Source organism: Eptatretus burgeri, chromosome 1 (genome assembly GCF_056783735.1).
Source record: "Eptatretus burgeri isolate ZD-2024b chromosome 1, Ebu_testis_v1, whole genome shotgun sequence".
In the NCBI taxonomy this organism is placed as follows: Eukaryota; Metazoa; Chordata; class Myxini; order Myxiniformes; family Myxinidae; genus Eptatretus; species Eptatretus burgeri.
In genome coordinates this window covers 65,919,851-65,941,780 of record NC_140961.1, presented here as the reverse complement: position 1 = coordinate 65,941,780, position 21,930 = coordinate 65,919,851, and the positions used below count along the sequence as shown (strand labels likewise).

The 21,930-nt window shown below is 42.5% G+C and overlaps 1 protein-coding gene across 4 annotated transcripts in view; it reads right to left on the bottom strand.

Moving 5' to 3' along the window:
* Positions 1-21,263, bottom strand: part of LMTK1 (lemur tail kinase 1) — a 421,666-nt gene extending 400,403 nt beyond the window's left edge. For 2 of the 4 annotated variants that reach the window (XM_085886566.1, XM_085886575.1), the window contains exon 1: positions 20,909-21,262. In XM_085886566.1, coding sequence (XP_085742692.1) covers positions 20,909-21,014 — 106 coding nt within the window. In that variant the 5' untranslated portion in view covers positions 21,015-21,262. Of the gene's footprint in view, positions 1-20,908 lie in introns of all 4 variants that reach the window. The other 2 variants (XM_085886592.1, XM_085886581.1) reach the window with 2 other exon arrangements.
* Between the last annotated feature and the right edge of the window lie 667 nt (positions 21,264-21,930).

The window sequence follows — 21,930 nt, the reverse complement described above, 5'->3', positions numbered from 1 at the left end:
GTTAATTATCTTCAAAAGGGGTGTTTTAATTAACCCAAACACCCAATTTTCAGTAGTGCACTTCCTTCGAGTTTCCTTAGTTTGCATGCAAAGTTTCAGGGTGCTCAGTTTTATGTTTTTGGAGTTATTGAGGACACACACATTGACATTTATTCGTATAGATATACTGTATCCATGTACATAATGAAGAAAATAATAAATTTTGGATAATTTAGTTACACAATTAGGTGACTCACGATCACTTGAAGTTCATTTCCATGGAATTTCCATGGGACATACACGACATGGCCAACAGTATGTGGACACCTGCTCTTCCAACATTTCATTCCAAAATCATGGGCATCAATATGGAGTTAGTGTCCCCTTTGCTGCGATAACAACCACCACTCTTCTCACAATCACAAGGCTTTCCACCAGATGTTGGAACATTGCTGCGTTGATTTGCCTCCATTCAGCCACAAGAGCATTAGTGACATCAGGCACTGATGTTGGGCGATTTAGGTCTGGTTCGCATTTGGCATTCCTATTCATCCCGAAGGTGTTTGATGGGGTTGAGGTCAGGGCTCTGTGCAGGCCAGTCAAGTTCTTCCACACCAATCTCGACAGACCATTTATGCATGAACCTCGCTTTGTGAACAGGGGCATTGCCATGCTGAAACAGGAAAGGGCCTTCCCTTTCTGTTACCACATAGTTGGAAGCACAGAATAATCTAGAATGTCATCGAATGCTGTAGTGTTAAGATTGCCCTTCACTGGAACTAAGGGGCCAAGCCCAAATCATGAAAAACAGCCCCAGACCATTATTCCTCCTCCACCAAACACAGTTGGCCCAATGCATTCGGACACGGAGCATTCTCCTGGCATGCACCAACCCCAGATTCGTCCGTCAGACTGCCAGATGGTGAAGCGTGATTAATCACTCCAGAGAACATGTTTCCATGCCTCCAGAGTCCAATGGTGGTGAGCTTTACACCACTCCACCTGACGCTTGGCAATGTACGGTGATCTTAGGCTTGTGTGCGGCTGCTTGGCCATGGAAACCCATTTCATGAAGCTCTTCACAAACAGTGTTTGTGCTGACGTTGCTTCTCGAGGCAGCTTGGAATTTGGTAGTGAGTGTTATAACCGATGAAAGACGATTTTTCCGTACTACGCACTTCAGCACTCGGTCGTCTCGTTCTGTGAGCTTGTGTGGCCTACCACTTCTCAGCTGAGCTGGTGTTGCTCCTCGACCTTTCTGCTTCACAATAACAGCACTTACAGTTGACTGGAGCAGCTCTAGCAGGGGAGAAATTTGAAGAACTGACATATTGGAAGGGTGGCATCACTTGACGGTGCCACGTTGAAAGTCACTGAGCTCTTCAGTACAGCCCATTCTAATGCCAATGTTTGTCCATGGAGATTGCATGGCTGTGTGCTTGGTTTATACACTTGTCAGTAATGGGTGTTGCTGAAATAGCCAAATCTACTAATCAGAAGGGGTGTCCGCATACTTTTCACCATGTTGTGTATCTCGTGAGATTATGAATGAGGATCTTGACGTTGTTCGGATAATTATTATTTTCACAAGACATAACTCCATGTTACCGAGATTGTGGAATGGGGTGAAAATGATAAGTTGTAAAGGTGGGAAAGGAGATTATGAGGAGGTAGAAGTAGGTGAAGATAATAAGGCAGTGTTGGGGGGGGGGAGAATTAAATATTCCACAATTTAAATGACATAATGAAGAAATAATATGTAATGTTGTAAGAATGCCCTGTTGAAAATAAATGAAGAACATAAATAAATAAACCAATGTCACCTGCAGGGAGACCCGTATCTTGCCAAAAGGTGACCACGTGTGACTTCTTTAAGGTCACACTGAGGTGAACAGAGCTGCTATCCACCAGGAGCGACTCCTTGAGGAATATCTGCCTACGAGAGATTCCGATGAGAATGGTTCTACAGAGTAACCATGAAAAATATGTGTTTGCCTCATTAAGTCACGAAATGATGTCATAATGTCTCAAGCTTGACATATCTAGAAAGCACTCATCGAGGTGTTCAATTTGAGGTACGACACGACATGGTTCCTAAAACTTGAAAATTTGACCTTGGGGTCAAATATGTTTGACCTGAGGCGCTAACCATGAAGGTCAAGGCCAATCGTCACCAAAAATTAATCAGCTGAGCGCCAGACCATGAACTATATTCCCATGAAGTTTGAAGACGATCCAATCAAAATTACTCAAAAAATAAGGGTTTCGTCGACTCCCCTGATTTGCGACAGTGACCTTGACCTTTGACCTTGACCTTCAAAATTTTATGCGCTGAAAGGGACCTATATAGGCCTCTGATATGCGAAGTTACAAAAATTTCCAATGATAACTGTGCTCTGCAGAATTTTTCATACGTGATTACAGACAAACAAACAAAAAAAAACATACAAGCTGACGAACATATCTTGCAAAAACTTCGTTTTGGCAAGATAAATATGCGTTTTCCTCATAACGTCACCAAATGACGTCATAATGTCTCAAGCTTGACATATCTAGAAAGTACTCATTGAGGTGTTCAATTTGAGGTACCACACGATATGGTTCCTAAAACTTGAAAATTTGACCTTGGGGTCAAATATGTTTGACCTCAGGCGCTAACCATAAAGGTCAAGGCCAATCGCCACCAAAAACTAATCGGCTGAGCGCCAGACCATATACTACATTCCCATAAAGTTTGGAGATGATTTGATTAAAATTACTCAAAAAATAAGGGTTTTGTCGACCTCCATGATTTACCGCAAAGTGACCTTGACCTTTGACCTTGACTTTTATGTGTGCTGAAGGGTATTGTAATAATACTACGATATGTGTACCCACAAGAGTTTCCGATGAGAATTGTGCTCTACAGAGTGATATAAAGGTGAAAAATCCAATGATTACAGACAAACAAACAAACAAAAAAAAAAACTTACCAAGTAACAGATCTTGCAAAAACTTCGTTTTGGCAGGATAATGATGGGTAGAGCACAGAGAGTTGGGGTTGGGGGGGGGAATGGGACAGAGATGGGAGAGTGACGTTGAGGCTTTGAGGGAGGTTGGTTGAGGACTTGTGGTGGTTGAGAATTTGTGGGTAGATCAGGGGTTTGAAGATGTGGAGTGAGGAGGGGATTGTAGCCTTGGGGGTTGGGGCAGGGGGGGGGGGTTGAGGACTTGGGGTTGCAGGGGAAGTTGAGGACTTGAAATCACATTTTACATTACATGGAATTTCTGTGTGTATCTGCGAGTTAGTTATGTGTGAAGTTGTTCAATTATGAATTCATCAAGGAAAGGTTTTTGTTGCAATACATTCATCATTTTCTTGTATTAAATCGTTAAAAAGGTAATAACCGAGAACTCTACACTTTTATTTCTCTCTCAACAATGGATGGAGTTCCTGCATCTCAACAAGGCATTCATCACCGTTCAAGCTTCAGTGAACCAAGGGCGGGAGGCAGGGTAGGACAACTGAGCACGAGAGGGGATAAATCTGTGCATGAGGGAGAGCAAGTTTCTTTGAAAGAATTCCCAGGATGAGTTGATGTTTGAGAAAGTAGTGATAGGAGACCAGTCTGTAAGTTTGATGGCTGCTCGGAGACCCTGCCAGTCGGCTTGAGTGAAATGCCAGACTCGACGGCGGTGAGGTGGTTCTCTGATAACAGCCAGAGAGATGTCCACTTTGACAAGGACGTGGTCATAAGAACCGATTGGAGCGAAGGAAGAGCAGCAGATATTGTCAGGGAAATTTGTCAAAATCAGATCCAGAAGAGATGGAGTACCATTGGTTGAGATCCGGGTCGGGAAGTTGACCGATTGAGTCAGTCCTAATGAGTCGCACAAAGCTTTTGCTGAGGTGCCATGGCAGGTGAGAGAGGTACCCACACCTAACCAAATGGCGTGATGACAATTGAAGTCACCACATAAGAGGAAGAGAGCGTTTGGATGAGAAGATAGAAGATGGTCCATGTTTTCGGATAGTGAGGTGTAGATGGAGTCATCACTGTTCCGTGGACGGTACAGTACACATATAAACATGAGGTGGGAGTGGAGGGGAAGCCGAAGCCAGAGGTATTCCTGTGGGTGTGGGGGAGTGAGAGCAGTGCATGGAGAGTGAGGAATAGAGTCTTTGATGAAGAGAGCAACACCTCCACCAGGACGAGGCTCAGGTCTGTCATACCGTAAGAGGGAGTAACCGGGGAGAGATACTTGGGAGTCAGACACGTCTTGGGAGAGGAAAGTTTCTGTTCGGCAGATAATGTCTGGTTTGTCAGTGGCAACCTGTATGGAAAGATCTGAAAGGTTTGAGCGAAGGCCCCGGATATTTGAGGTCCACACTTTTAATGAAGAGGTAGGGGAGGAGGCTTTGGATGCAGGAGGTGGAGGGGGAGGGGGAGGGTAGGACAAGGCGCGAGGGGGGGAGGTAAGGAGGGTTGTTGAAAGAGTGTGGGGTATTGCAGAATAGCGAGGGGAGGGGGCGAATGAGGAGGAGAAAAGGCTCTGTGGTGCTGGGGGAGAGGGTGGGATAAGAGACAAGGAAGAAGGCAGTTGAGCATTTGAGGAGGTGGAGTGAAGAGATGGAGGTGAGAGGGCAGTGGAGGGAGGCAGCTTGGTGGATGAGAGGGGGGCAACTTTGAGAAGGATGAGTGAGGGGGATGAAAGGTGGGAGAAAGATGAGGGGGAATTTTTGAGAGAGGTGAGAGGGTGGCTTGGAGGGAGAAGAGTGGGATGGTTGCTTTGAGAGTGAGAGTGAGGGGTGAGAGGGTGGCTTGGAGGGAGAAGAGTGGGATGGTTGCTTTGAGAGTGAGAGTGAGGGGTGAGGGGGGTGAGTTGGCACTGAAGTTGGAAAAAAAGAATGGTTGATGGAAAGCGAACATCCATGGCAAACTGTGGTTTTTAAAAGTTTTAGGTCAGAGATGCGATTTAACACAATTCTTGATGGATGCAATGAAGGCGAATTCAGAGAATGGAGAGAAGAAGCGCTGTAATAGTTGGATTTTTTAGGCAAGGAATAAAGGAGAGCTCAAAATGAGAGCAGTCTGTTAAAATAGCAGAAGAGTAGTGCATTATGAAACAGTAAAGAGTACTGTTCCTGGACATATCTCGAGCATTTTAAACAGTCTGGTACCCTGCAGTGCTTTCCAAGCTTTCTGTCTGTCGAATACAAGGCCATCTTCTTTCCTTGCTTGCTGATTTCCTCCAATCACACAGCCAGTGTGTAGCTGTCAACAGAATCCTTTCATCTTCTCTCACAGGAGAGGTTAGAGTGCCCCAAGGCAGAAACTTGGTTCCAGTCCTGCTCCTCGTATGTATTAATGTTTTTCTGATGCCATGAAAAACCTTATTTTCCTCTTCTTGGATGACTTCACATACCACTGAACAAGCCAGCCAGCAGCAGCAGCTTCTCTTTTTTTGCTGAGATAGAAAGGATCACATTTTCATCTAATATTTGGAACGTCTTTCAATGTAGGGGCGGGAGGGAGGGAGTGGGGGGGGGGAACGCATTTCAACCTGTCTCATGGTAATTCATGAGAGAAGCAGAAGCAGTTGAGCCAATTAGGTATTTATGTTTAAGAATAGTTGAACTTGTTCCCATTAGAGTATCAATTATCCCATCTCCATTTTTTCTAAATTGATGTCCGACACCCCTTTGTCTCTTCCGTTTATAGTATCCTCTACCAAGATACCTACCTTCACCCTTGTAGTGTGGGGAAAGGAACATCCCATCCCCTGTAATTATTTTATATTTTCCCAACTCGTGTTTCCTCACAATAACCATCGTATTTATTTATTTGAAAACTTCACGTCGGTGAATTCTGATGAATATAATTTCTCCATTAAAAGAAATCATGTGATTATCTTGGTCGGTTATCCTAAAATTTACTCTGTATATGGTTTTTCCTGACACAGGCAGATAAACCAGATTTTTGGGTTCCATATTGAATTTATAACCAGTTGGGGTTGAGTATGTGCTGAATGAAAATATTGTATTTGTTCTTATTCCATCTTTATAAGCGCCATCAATTAAATCACAATGAATTAATACCGAATTTATGCCTGAGGATATTTGAATGACATTATCACTGTAAAACGTCCCATTAGTTTCAATCTTTTCGAGAAGAAACCCAATAACTCTCTAAATGAATTATCAATTGTGAAATCAACCTTGTAGTTATTTTTAAGTCTAATCGTTGATTTTGAAGTATGTTTTTGAATATCTATAACAATATTTTTTGGTTCATCACCCTGTTCTTTCATAAGACGAGCAATTTCGGAAGATATTTGAGATATCTCATATGCTCCGGGTGAAACTGATATCGTTTTGTATCCACTTGCCGGATTATAACTAAACTTGTCATTTTTCTCGGTAATATTAAATAAGGTATTTTAAGTTTCCATGGACAATAAAGACGCCTCATATTGTTTTGTTGCGTCGAGTTGTAGTGGGTATGGGAATGAAGATGTGTGGTCGCTTGTTGTGAAATTAAAACTAAGGATTGTGCTTCTCATCTTATTTAATATGGGATAAAATGTCTTTGTATTGACATTTATTAATTATTTTCATGTTCATTAACTGGTCTAAAATGGCTGATGCTTCATTAAAACAATCGTTATTTCCAGCCTTCTTACGACCAAACAGCAATAACAGTCTATTAATGAATTGTGATGGGTCATTTGGAAGAAAACTAGCACCTGAACCAAGGATACTTAAAGCCTGAATAATGTGTTTCTCCTTCTCATTCCTCCTACTTTTACCAGATAGACTAACCAGAAAAATTAAGAGAGTCCAGAAGATCAATATATACTCTATCATCATTATTTTTCATATCCAATGGTTTATCAAAATACTTTTATTCATCCCTCACAGTTGAACCTTGTCTTCCATCTTTTGTGAGAAGAAACATTAAACTGGGGGTTAATTTAACAGGGGGTTGAGCAGAACTCAAGAACCTTAATTCATCATTAAACATCAATCCCTTTTCTTGAACAAGATGAAATATTGCAGGTTGTTCTGTTGGAATGAGTCCTGCTATGGTTTTTGAATCCGCTGAATATTCATTGTTTTGAAGAGCATTCACAATATAATCAGGGAGTTGATTAATCTTTTCCAGTTGTTGAAATAATCCTTCATCATCATATTCTAATTCTCCTATATGCTCTTATTCTTCCTCCATCATTTGACTGAAATCTTTTAACATTTGAAGTTTTTTAGGAGTATATTCTATTGTGGGAGCTGTGGAAACATCTTTAATTTTTTGGGGGAAGTTTTTAAAAGTGGTTTAAAAAATTTCTCTTGCTTTCTTTCAAATGCTTCTTCACCCGTTAGTTTCTGTCTGCGTTTCTTATATATGTCTTCCTGTTGTTTTACAACTTTTGAAACCAACTCTTGATGCTCCTGAAATCTTCTTGCTCTTTCCTTCGCATCCATTTATTTATTGGAAAATATCATTCACTGAATTATAAAGGTCAACAGGGAAATTTTCCTTTTCTTCATCATTAAAGTAGATGTGTTCAAATAAATCCTTTTTTCAAAATATTTCATCAAATTCTTTATTAACATTAATACTAGGGTTGGGCACACATCGACTTTTTCCTCTGTTGTCCCATTGAAAGGAGTGTTTTTTATGGCCATTTATCAGGCTGATCACGAATCCGTTGAAATTTTGACCTAGGATGATGTCTTAGGTTGGTAAAATGCAAAAAATCAAAATGGCCGCCAAATTTACCCACTTTTCAGGTAAAATTTGAGAATTATGGCTTACTCGGGCATGTAATAATATTATTCGGTGCTATTCGGTAATAATATTTTGCTAATAATAATATTCGGTGCTATTCATTTGAAAAGAAGAGAGTATTGAAATGGATAAACCTATTTATATAGGAACATCAATTCTGGACTTGTCAAAGTCATTAATGTATGACTATTACTATAATAATTTAAAATCAAAGGATAATGTGTCATTGTTATATATGGATAGAGGTAGTTTTATATTAGAAATTAAGACAAGTGATGTATATGAGGATATGATTGATAATATGTATCTTCTTCTTCTTTCGGCTGCTCCCGTTAGGGGTCGCCACAGCGGATCATCCGTATGATCCGCATAGTGATTTGGCACATGTTTTACGCCGGATGCCCTTCCTGACGCAACCCTGGTCGCCTCTTATGACACAGGGATGTGGTACACCTATTTTAACCGGGGTATACACCGGCCCAGTACACTGGGGATTTCGCCGACCGAGGTTTCCGAGGTCATTTCGCCGACCTCGGAAGGATGACAGGCTGAGTCAACCCCCTGGTGTATTAATTCAGTGGCCCAACGGGGCCACTCAGGACCTTTTGGATCCCAAGCCGCTGCCCTAACCACTGCGCCAACACCAGGCTATGATTGATAACACTGAACAACAAATTTCAAAAATTTTTTTTTACTGGAGATGTGTAAAGTGATTAAGACTAATTTGGGTACGCTGATTTCAAAAATCATAACCGTTTTGCTGTATCACGTCAGGATTTTCAGGAACAGAAATATTCCCATTGCCTAGAAGTCAGGATTTCAATGAAATTTACATATGTCTTTAACATGTCTATTTCGTACAATTGTTGTTAACTTGTGTTATATTTCTTTCTTTCAGATAAAGATGAGTAGGCGTTCCTGTACCAATCATCCTGACAACTTCTGTTATGTCTGTGGTCGGTATACCAAAAAAGATCAACAGCGAAGTATATCTACAGCAGTGAAAATGAAGGCCGCCTACTTTCACTACTTCGGGTGTAAGGTGGGGGACCAAGAACAGAGCTGGGCACCACACATCTGCTGCACAAGCTGTCACACAACCTTGACTCAGTGGTTGGTGGGCAAGCGCGCGAGCATGCCATTTGCGGTGCCCATGATATGGCGTGAGCCGCAGAATCATCATGATGATTGTTATTTCTGCTGCACAAGCATCGCCGGCTTCAACAAGAAGAATAAAGGTCACATCAAGTACACTGACTGCGTCTCTGCTCGTAAACCTGTGCCTCATGATGACGAGAACCCCGTTCCAACACCTCCAGCTGATCAGAACATAGCTGTAAGCAGTGGTGAAGAGGATGGTGATGATGAACCTTTTGAACCCGACACTCAAGAATCACACCTTCTGAACCAGGGAGACTTAAATGATCTTGTAAGAGATCTCTCGCTGTCAAAGGCGAAGGCAGAGCTGCTTGGATCAAGGCTGCAGCAGTGGAATCTACTTGAACCTAACACCAAGATATCCTTGTTCAGAGCACGTCACAGAGACATGGCTGAGTTCTTTGAGATGGAAGACACGATGACATTCTGCAGTGACATCAACGGTCTGTTGAAAGAACTTGGGTGTGATCACGATCCTGCAGACTGGCGCCTCTTCATCGACTCGGGGAAGAACAGCTTGAAGGCTGTTTTGCTCCACAATGGCAACGAGAAACCATCAGTCCCACTGGCTCACGCGTTCGGCATGACAGAGACCTATGAGACTATGCGGCAGCTGCTTGATTCCATCAAGTACAATGACTTCAACTGGCACATCTGCGGAGACTTGAAAGTGGTGGCGCTGTTGTTCGGGCTGCAGTCAGGCCTCATGCACGTCATGCAGTCAGTCACGAAATACATGTGCTTCCTTTGTCTCTGGGATAGCAGAGACGACAAGAATCACTGGACGAAGAAAGATTGGGAAGAGCGAAAAGAGCATGTACCTGGTCGACACAACGTGAAGCATGTCGCCCTTGTCGACCCAGCCAAGGTTTTCCTTCCACCACTCCACATAAAGCTCGGCTTGATGAAAAGTTTTGTACGGGCAATGGATCTGAATGGGCGTGGGTTTTTATACCTCAAGGAAAAGTTTGGCAACACCTTGTCGGAGGCCAAGATCAAGGCTGGTGTCTTTGTTGGACCGCAAATCCGACAGATTATGAAGGACGAAACTTTTCCGACAACTCTAAACCCCAAAGAGCTGGCAGCGTGGAGGAGCTTCAAAGCTGTGACGGACAACTTCTTGGGGAACGAGCGCGCGGACAACTATGAAGAAATAGTGCAGCAGCTGCTGGAGTCCTTCAGGAAACTTGGCTCCAGGATGTCCCTGAAAATCCATTTCCTACACCAGCACCTGAACTTCTTCCCTGACAACTTGGGAGCAGTCTCGGACGAGCACGGCGAGCGATTCCACCAAGAGATTTCACTCATGGAGACGCGTTACCAAGGGCGGCACAACCCGAACATGATGGGCGATTTCTGCTGGTTCCTGCATCGTGAAACTGACACAGAGCAGCACAAACGCAAAGCCAAATGCCTAAAGCATTTTTAATTACATTCTAGTGGAGTTTTTCTGTAATTTCTATAATTTTGAAGCATTCATGATGAAAGAAATGAATAAATGAATTTTTGTAAATTTCATTGAAATCCTGACTTCTAGGCAATGGGAATATTTCTGTTACTGAAAATCCTGACGTGATACAGCAAAACGGTTATGATTTTTGAAATCAGCGTACCCAAATTAGTCTAAATCACTTTACACATCTCCAGTAAAAAAATTTTGTTGTTCAGTGTAATATGTATATATATATATATATATATATATATATATATATATATATATATATATATATATATATATATATATATATATATATATATATATATATGATACAAGTAATTATAAGTCAGGTGATGTGTTGTTTTCATTAAAGAATAAAAAGGTTATTGGTAAGTTTAAAGATGAATTGGGTGGGAAGGTCATGAGTGAATTTATAGGATTGAAATCAAAGTCTTATGCTTTTACGTATATTGATAATAATAACACTGAAAGGTGTGATAAGAAGCTAAAGGGAATAAAGAAAAATATAATCAAGGAAACAATAAACTTGAAACATTATTACAACTGTTTAACCTTAAAGAAGGAAGAGTACAGAAAAATGAATACAATAACAAACATCAATTATATACAGAAGAGATAAATAAGAAAGCATTAGGAGCTTTTGATGATAAAATATATATTTTAGAGAATGGAATTAATAGTCTCCCTTATGGTTATAAGTATACGTGTTAAGATATTGGGATGGGAATTTTAACAGGCTACTGCTGTCTTTTACTGATTTATAAATGATAGAATCAATCAATAACCAAACCAAAGAGTGGAGATGTAATCAGCCTTGGTATTTAAATGGGAAACATAAAGAATGTGAGAAATATCAAATAAGTCTTATTGAAGAAATAACCGGGGTAAAAGTAAATACAACAAATAAGTGGATTAATTTAATTACAAATAAGTTGGAGGATGTAAAGAAAAAAAATTAATATCCTTGAATGGACTGAAAACTTTGATGGTTATCAATTGAACAATGGAAAAACAATTTACTACAATCTCAAAATGATATGTGGCTCAGGAGGTGGTCAAACAAGAGCATTGAGAGAAGTTTATCATTTCATTTCTGCTCAACAAAAACACTTAAACCAAGAACTAAGTTCCAAAGCAATCTTTGTGAATATACTTGATGGTGATGAATGTAATTGGAAAATTAATTTATTCCCTTAAGGAGAACATGCACAAATATTCATTGGTTCGCTCTGAGTGGAATGAAAATATAAAAGGAAAGAAGTGCTTTAATCAGTAAGTCTAAATTTTACATTTGCTCAATGCGGCAGAGATCAGTCTCCTATTTTGGGTTTTTGGGCCTTGAGACAGTCTCAATTTTACATTTGTTTGTATGGAATGGGGAGGAATCTGTCTCCTATTTTAGTTTTTTGGGGCTTGATTCAGAGAGTTTTTTCCCATTCATTTGTATGGGAGGGGAGGAAATCAGTTTCCTTTTTTAGGCTTTTTGGGCCTTGAGACAGAAAGTTTTTCCCTTTTCCCCATTCATTTGAATGGCTGTTTCAGAAGCCCCATTTATCCTCTACTTCCGTCACTGTGTTCCGTTCAAAGATAATGTACAAACGTATTTAGATCTAGATCAGAAAATATAAAGATCAACATATTCATTTATTTTCAGGGTGAAAAACATGGGCGCGGTTAATACACCGGAAAATATGGGATTCCAAGTGAGTAAGGAGGAAATGTTTACATATTGTTACGTTTGAGGGGGAGGGTATGCATTCAAAGGGTAATTAGGATGTTTAATTAGGTATGCCATGCTGTTCGAGTTTACCAGGATCTCGATGTAAGAAGTAGCAATTCAGTGGTGATAAGTTGTCTAGTAAATGTTCATTTCTTCAAGGGGGGAAATGATAATTGTCACGTAATTAGATAGGGACACGGGATAGGGTAAGTGTGTCTGCGTAAACCCCTTTTGGTATTCTCTGGAGACTGGCCGTGACGTCACAGGACAGTGCAGCAGATGGCTCCGCTCCGTGATCACGATTGGCAGAAGGCAACGGCGGTGGGCCAATAAACGGCTCGATTGGAAGTGACGAGGACAGGAGGATAAAAAGGTTCTATTCGGGGTCGAAAAGGAAGAGGAAGAAGATCGGGACAAAAACGATTGTGTTTTTTTGGTCTGGAGGCTGTTGCGCGGAGAGCGTCCTTGTTGTTGTGCTGATTCGATCGTGTTCTTCATCGTGTCTTGGAGCCTTGCTGAGCCTCGTGCCTCACCTTGGTTGGCTCTGGGGTTCTGCTGACTCGGACTACGGGGTCGAACAGCGGGCGGACCTGCCTCCCTCTCCTGCTCGCAACTTGGCGCCAGAACTGGTTCCCTGGCGGCTGTGAGCGGACTTGGGCCAAGACCAGGAGGTCGACAGCACCACGGTTTCTCCTGCCCCCCCCCCCCTGACGAGAGCAAGGCCAGCTCGTCCGACGCCGATCCAGGGACAGTTGCGTCCACACCACGGTCCAGCCTGACCACCAGAAATAGCTACGTTTTGTGTGTGTATGTGTGTGTGTGTGTGTGTGTGTGTGTGTGTGTGTGTGTGTGTGTGTGTGTGTGTGTGTGTACTTGGCGCCTTAGAGGTTTGAGATCTGTATATTCATTGGAATTGTCTGCGTTTTCCCCACGCCCGATCCTACACCATCCCGTCGAATCGCCCCGGATCCCTCTTCTTGCCGAGTCTTGTTATTTCTGGTTAATAGTAAAAACGAATAAACATCATCAACTCAGTGAAAAGCGACTCGTGCCACCTTCCTCGTCCCGTTTGCGGTAGAGCGATTAGAACCGCCATGTTTGGGTTATAAATAAATAAACCGCCTCCATCGTTTCGGCTCATTCTACGTTGGCGGGACTGTTCAAGTCCCGTGGACGTCACAATATGAATAAGGAAGAAATGCTCATAAACATTGAAGTTTTAATAAACACATTAATATGTGAATTCAATCACGACTTGATGATTTAAAAAAAAATCCCTCTGTCGTGTCATCTAAAGCTAAGAATGTTTCGGTATTTAGTCAATACAAAACATCCAAAAAATTACACACACACATCTACATTTTGATGACGTGATGTGACTTGTCAAGCAGAAAATAGGCAGAGGTTGAGGATTTCGGGTCTGGGAGGGGGGAGGGGGGGGTTGATGACTTGGTGTTTTCGGGGAAGGGGGAGAGTTAAGGTCTTGAAGTCACATTTTACATTGTGCGAATGTTCCGCAGCTCCCTACGAGGAAGAAATAAAATACCTTGAATGGTAATTGATCTGCTGTAAATAAAAATGAAGCGGTTTCAAGCCTTGCTCTCCGTCGAAGCAAAAGTGGATCAACTCCTGGCTGAATTAAAAAAAACAACAAAAAAAAACTTTTGAACACTGTATCAACAAGGAAGTGATGGCGATAGTACTGAAACAATAAATACACAAAGGTATCTTGAAATTCATAATCAAGAATACATTGGAGTGTATTTATACCAATATTACAAGACTGTATCACATCATAGGGACACAATCAATTTCTTCAGCTTCAACCGAGCAATCATTCAGCAGGGTCAAACTGATCAATAATCATCTTCACTCCAGGCCTGGTGTTGGCTTAACAGTTGAGGTGGCTGGCTTAAGATCCTAGGATCTTGACTTCAAGGCCATCAGGCTGTTGGATTAACACCAGAAATGGTTGACTCGGCCTGTCATCCTTCTGAAGTCGGTAAAATGAGTACCAGCATGCTGGTAACAGGAGCATTGCATCAGTGGTACAGCCACGCCCCCAGAAAATTATGCAGCCAAGCAGCCACAGGCTGCATATGAATAAATAAATCTTCACTCCACAATGATTGGAGAACGGCTTTCTGGGCCGGCATTGCCCAGTATGGAAAAGGATCTTGCATCAAGAGTAGATTACTCATCAGTGATTGACAGCTTTGCCATAATATGCAGAAGGTGGAAATATGTCATGTCAAGGACAGTTAATCAATAATGTATTTTCCGTATCAATAATGCCATCTTTAGATTGTTCAGACTTAGAAAATTTAGACAGCAAGATTAATCTACTCATTCCATAACGGTTTTATTTTGCCACAGCCGAGGTGGTTCATGGTTGAGAACAATAAGGGTAACATCTGGCCAAATGAACCTGTGATGTACATGTATGCTTCCCTACTGATATATAATTTTGCAAGATTCCCCCCCCCCTCACCCTCTTGATGCCACGGTCTGGATACACCACTGCCTCCAACACAAGACCATAGCTGAATGGAGTACTGCTCTCCTCTCTTGGCTGGTGGTCCCGTTTCCCTCCTGTCACTCGACATTGTGGAATCAAAAGCTCTCAACATCTTTGGCATCAGCAAGAAAAGGCAGAATTACAGGTCCTGCTGCTTTCTGATTTTAAACAGGTTGATAACAGATTCAACCAAAACAGGTTTTCCACTGCATCAATTTGGGCCTTGCTCCAACTCTTTTATCCTTACATTCCTCCATAGTCTCTCCAAATTGCACCAATTCTTCCAGCAATTACCTCCTTGCAAAACTCGAAAAATCCAGGCTCACTGCTCACCTCGATTAATTATTCCTCCAAAAATGGAACCTTCTTGCTCAGTTTGTTCAATTGTACACCTCTCCACACCCCCAGGGATTCAAGTTGGAATTGTACCACCACCTCCGTTCACCCACCATCCCTACAAGTGATCCTTTTCATCCTCATTTATCTACCCTTACCACTCATTTCCAGGTTTCCATGTTTCTTCCCTTCTCTCTGTCGTGCTCTTATTTGTTCACCAATTTGTTGGGCACAAGTGTTGGCTTACTGTCCCATTATGATTACCTTTTCTTAATCTCTATGACACCGAGCTCGTCTATGAGCCTCTACTTCGAACAAAGGTGCATGACTCTTGCCTATGGTTTGATAATTGCATAGGATGCCCTGATAGTGTTGTCCCAGTATACGATCATGGAAACAAGTTACAACCAGAACAGCACTCTGTAGAGCACATACCTCCACCAGGCTGAAATGTTGAAGTTTTCTATCCAACTGATAGGCCGGATCTGCATCCAGAATTCAACTAAAATCGAAATGGATTGTTCTCGTCACCTCCCCAACTCATTCACCAAGTTTCATCTGAATCCGTCCATAACTTTTTGAGATATCCTGCTTACAGACAAATAAATAAACAAGCAGTCATAGTCTGGTACTTACGAAATCGTCAACTTGACCTCTGACCTTGTCTAATAAAAGCTGTCTCGAGAGAAGGTAGCGACGCAAACCAGAAGTTTCTAAGATGATTCTGTACCAAACCATCAAAAATCGAATGTTTGACCTCACTGTGACCTTGACCTTTGACTGATTTTGATCAAAATCTAATCAACGCTAGCCATCACCCTCCTGAATCACGTGGTGTAATTTGACATTGGTAGCTTCTTCTGTTCTCGAGTTATCGTGCCTACAAACACACAAACACACAGAGGACGGAAGTCATCAATATACTTACGAAATGTTTAGATTTCATAAGTAAGAAGCAGTCATAGAGTGGTACTTACGAAATCATCAACTTGACCTCTGACCTTGTCTAATAAAAGGTGTCTCAAGAGAAGGTAGCAACGCAAACCAGAAGTTTCTACGATGATTCGGTACCAAACCATCAAAAATCGTAACATCGACCGAAGCAAAAATCTCCATTTCTCCACGCAATTATTTTATATTATTTTATCAAAGTCACAAAACTGTAATATTCGGCCATCCACCAACAATCTTTACATAATCCGACGGCTTAGCGAGTCAGGCATGCGACGATGACCTTTATTGGGATAAAAAATGACTTTTAAACACCATCTTTATCGAAAACACCGTCAGCGTGCACACGGAAAACCTTAACGTAACTCAACGACACGTCTGCTCGAGCGCATTACATCAAGGGACGACCCGTGATGCAGCGAGTGAAATATTTTTTATACAATCTTAAAACGTCTCCAAAACATCTGATTTTTATCAGACTTTCGACAACCGAGTTTTAAGCGTCCTAAGCGATCACAAAAACCGAAGACAAAATTAAAATCGAAGTTAAAACGAACTCGTAACATCGAGCGAAGCAAAAATACTCCATTTCTCCACATGAATTTACGGAATTATGTTTGACCTCACTGCGACCTTGACCTTTGACCGATTTTGACCAAAATCTAATCAGCGCTAGCCATCACCCTCCTGAATCACGTGGTTAATTTGACATTGGTAGCTTCTTCCTTTCTCGAGTTATCGTGCCTACAAACAAACAAACACACAAACAAACATACAAACAAACAAACAGAAACGGAAGTGATCAATATACTTACGAAATCTTTAGATTTCGTAAGTAACACACACACACACACACACACACACACACACACACACACACACACACACACACACACACACACACACACACACACACACTCACACACACACACACACACACACACACACACACACACACACACACACACACGACGGAAGTCATCAATATACTTACGAAATCTAATAAACAGAGGTGAATACATAACTTCTATCCACCTTTGGTGGTGGAGGTAAAGATTGGTGGACTCTATTCTACCACCTCCTTTTTGATCTTGCACTCTCTGCCCTATCTTGGCTCTATCCCTCCCAGGTTTCTGCATGGGGCACACAGTCTGCCAATAACCCTCTTTTTGTTAAACAGCCAAAATCTAGACTCACTGCTCACCTCAGCTCTTTTCCTCTTTTTTCCTCTTTTCTCTCAGTTCACCTGTGGAACAACACCACCACCCCCTCCCCCCACCCAACCCCCCATCTGTTCAGCCACATTCTTCCCTCTAGGGCTTCAAGACTCCTTTTCACCACTACCGCAGGTCATCCCTCATCCATACTCGTGATATCTTCCCAAAATGATCTCATTCCCAAGCATTCCCACTTTCCATGTTATTGTGTTTCCCCACCCCCTCTCCATGATCTCTTTTTGTTTGTTGTTGGTTGGTTTGTTCCTTTTCCATTTCATCTACACTTTCCCCCTCCTCTTCTTTCTATTCAGCTTGTGTGCAGCTTATTGTTCACCACCGTTTGTCTTTCTCCCCCTCCCCTTCATCTCATTCTCGCTCTCACTTCTACTCTGCTGTTGGTGTTCCCCTTTTTCCATTTTGTTCCCTTCCATTCTGTTCTAGCTCTTCCTCGAGCCTCAATCATGTATCCAAAAAAAAAAAAAGTATCAGTTAAAATGAGGTGAGGATCAGTGGGGTGGAGGGAACTGATAAAAGCAGCAAAGTTGTGCAAATTTCCACCACATAAGATATAGTAGTATAATTTGGCAAGAATAATAATGAACGTATAATCCCCACACTGACCCAAGCACATTTGTGCTTGGTGAAAAGTAAGATAATGCTCAAGCAGCACAGCAGGCAGGTATGCTACAAGGCCATGAAAACCAATGAAAATTTGGTCCAATGTACCAATGGGCCCACTACTAATATCTAAAAAGGTTGGTTTACACCCTCCACTTCAACAATGTTATGTGCCTTGAGCATCTCACGATGCTCAAAAAAACTAAACTGCAGCCATTAAAGTATCCAAGGTCAATCTTGTATGTTTTTGGCCTTATTTCGTAATTCATTGCATTTAGCTCTTTTCATGCATTATATTATATCATTTTCACGGTGAGCTGAAGCGGTTTATCAGACATCCCGAGCCATATCGTAGCACAGCTAGGGCATGAATACTTGCATGAACAGTTGCATCAAACACTGAAGTCCGAAGCTTCTCTCCTGCTTTTCATCACCCACCCCCCCCCCCCTTTACATCTTCAAAGCCAGCATACTATCATGTTCTGCTTCAGAAATCAACAACACAAAAAAAAAATCATAGTAGTGACTGCAACCTTGCAAAAAATAAATAAAAACCAATGTCACCTGCAGGGTGACCCGTTAATTGCCAAAAGGTGACCACGTGTGACTTCTTTAAGGTCACACTGAGGTGAACAGAGCTGCTATCCACCAGGAGCGAGTCCTTGAGGAATATCTGCCGACAAGAGATTCCGATGAGAATTGTTCTACAGAGTAACCATGAAAAATATGCGTTTGCCTCATAACGTCACCAAATGACGTCATAATGTCTCAAGCTTGACATATCTAGAAAGCACTCATTGAGGTGTTCAATTTGAGGTACTACACGATATGGTTCCTAAAACTTGAAAATTTGACCTTGGGGTCAAATATGTTTGACCTCAGGCGCTAACCATGAAGGTCAAGGCCAATCACCACCAAAAACTAATCAGCTGAGCGCCAGACCATATACTACATTCCCATAAAGTTTGGAGATGATTCGATTAAAATTACTCAAAAAATAAGGGTTTCGTCGACCTCCATGATTTACCACAAAGTGACCTTGATCTTTGACCTTGACCTTTATGTGTGGTGAAGGGTATTGTAATAATACTACGATATGTGTACCCACAAGAGTTTCCGATGAGAATTGTGCTTTACAGAGTGATATAAAGGTGAAAAATCCAATGATTTCAGACAAACAAAACAATAAAAAAAACTTGCCAAGTAACAGATCTTGCAAAAACTTCGTTTTGGCAAGATAAAGAAAAGAGAAATTGCTAAAAACACCAAAGGATTGTGTGGTGCAGCGAGCGATGTGTGCATGTTAAGGGATGCGGTGAGGGTGCAGTGCAGCAAGCGCACGCCAGGGTAAACCAGTGATCCTCTGTTCCCAGTTAGGAGAGCCTGCACCGTGAAGGGAAGAATACTCAAAAAGCACACGCAAATACATGTCACTCTCTGATGCTCTACCCAAAAGCGGCTTGGGTGCTGCCAAAGCAGTCCCATGGCAAGGTTTGCCTTTGCTTTCCCAGCGGTTGCCAGAGCAGGAATTTGCGTAATTTGTTCAGGGTGCCGGTGATGACTCGCCGACTCTTTGTGAAAGACAGCTTGGGATCTTGCTGGCGGAGCGTACACCCAGCTTAATGCCCATCTGAGAAACGGTGCATTTTTGGTGCAACACACTGCATGTGAAGCACCAATCCCAGAGTTTATATTCAGGTCAGGAATCATACCCAGACGAGAAAGCTCAAAGGTTAGTGCGCTTCTTTTATTATTTATTCATATGCAGACTGTGGCTGCTTCGTTACATCATTTCTAGGGGCACAATTGTCCCACTGATGCAATGCCTCCTATTACCAGATAGCTGGTACTCATCTCGCAGACCTCAGAAAAATGCCAGGCTGGGTCACCCCATCTGGTGTTAATTCAATGTGTGGACAGGGCTTGAACTTGAACCCTAAGATCTTCGGCCAGCCACCTTAACCGTTAAGCCAACACCAGACCTGGTACCTACACGATGCCTGCATCATCCTATCGGACATAGACCGACTATGTATTATGTAGACACACACATGTATAGCCCTTAAAACGAAATGCTCCAACCTGTTCGCTTTCTGAAAAGGAGGCACCAGCTCCAGCAAATTAGCACCCTCCCCCTCACCATTCCCTGCAGCCGCTTTACACACACACACACACACACACACACACACACACACACACACACACACACACACACACACACACACACACACACACACACACACACACACACACACACACACTATTTAACTTGGAGGGTGGCACAAACAGAGACGCACATTTAAATGCAAAGCAGGTGGACATGATGGAGCGATACTGGTGGAGACTAATATGAGGAAAGACATCATGAGGGTCTTGTGGCCTCCTGGACCTAAGCCAGGACGTCGCATCAAAGTAGTGTGCTTGATATTAAATGGTAATACGAATGCGAGCAAAGGCATATGATGAAGGGCATAACACACCGAAGCGAGAAAAGCTGCACTCCTGGGCTATGAAACGCCGCAGCATATAAATGCTGTGAAGGTGACCTCAAATGAGATCATGAAAAGCACACTTTTCTCCTCTCTCAAGGATATAATCAGAGATATCATTATTTACATTGCATTATCCGATTTCCTCCTGGTCTGGCATTAGTGGTCCTCCAGGTGGCATCGACAAAAAAAGAAATCCCCAGGAATATCACATCACATTGCATTACACTACATCACATTGCATTACTCTACATGAGATTACAAAGAATCCTATTTGCAAATGAGACCTTGGTTGGATTCTGGAGCCCAGGCGTTGGGAAAACGCGGCACCATCAGTTTGCACTAGATCCTTGCTGCACCTCGCATAGCGGTCGTGACACAAGGTTTCATCACTTGGCTGATGTCAGCTGATCATTAGCACAGGCGATGGGCATTGAGTGCGATGGGCTATAAACGCACAAGAGACCGGTCCCAGCAGTGCATATGTGAAACGAACATTGCACGGCTGTCTCTTGTTTTACATCACATCACGAGTCCCCATCCTTACTCGTTACAGCTTTCATCTAGCAATCCATCTCTGTCATCCTGCATCCCTCGCCGATTCCCGATTGTCCCCCACGATGCGATTGCTCCATCGGCAGAGCCCCCTCGGACTCTGTGCACATAACCGGGCATAGGATAACCGAGTGCTCACCGGGATTGAAGAGTGGCAGCGGCGCTCCTACGGCCACTCCAGCAGCCATAGCTGCTCCCACTGCCCATGGCGCGGCCGTGCGCACGGCGGGAGAGCGGCGCGCCATCGCTCCTGGCCGCAGATCGCTCCTCCGCTCGCCGGTCAGGGATCCAGTCGGAGGCTCCAGCGATGCGTCGCAAGGATGGTGCGACGCAGGATGGCCGCTCCTTCAGCTCGGTTGCATCACTCGTGCTGTGGCACGCTGTCTCCGCACGGTGCTCCGAGCTGCCGCATCATCAGTGCGGAGGAGCGCTTAAAGGATGGAGCGGGATAGCAGACGAACAAAGGGTGGGGGTGATGGGCGATCGAGGAGAATGGGAAAGTGTGGATGAGAGGAGGGGAGGGCAAAGCCAGGATTGCATGTCGTTCTTTGCATGGACCAAGGATAACACCGTCAGAATGGGTGAGAAAATCCGGAGTAACGTCACGTTCGGAGAAACATCCTGAATCATGCGATCGCCATCTCAGTTCTTCGTTGCACCGTCAAGCAACGATGACCAGACATTATATATATATATATATATATATATATATATATATATATATATATATATATATATATATATATATATATATATATATATATATATATATATATAACACACATTCTATCCACAGTACACATGCACCATATTATTTCTTTCATGCACAAAACATTCTTTTTTCTGCAAATTGGAAGAGCTGAAATTGAGGCTCACGACAGAGTGTTTCATGCGGAAGAGTCCCAAAGCATCTTCGAAAACCGAACACACATGCATTGCACATCATCGAATGGGAGAATGGATTGTGTTCCAAGCTAGAAGGAAACTAAATATAACCCATGATACCGACAAAGGGGGAACACATTTTATCGATAGATGCACATAATATGAGACAACTGAACAGTCAGTACAATCATATGATATAATCTTGCATGAGATGCATATCTTGAAATGTGAGGGGGAAATAACAATGCAACCTATATTTAATATGCATCAGTTACA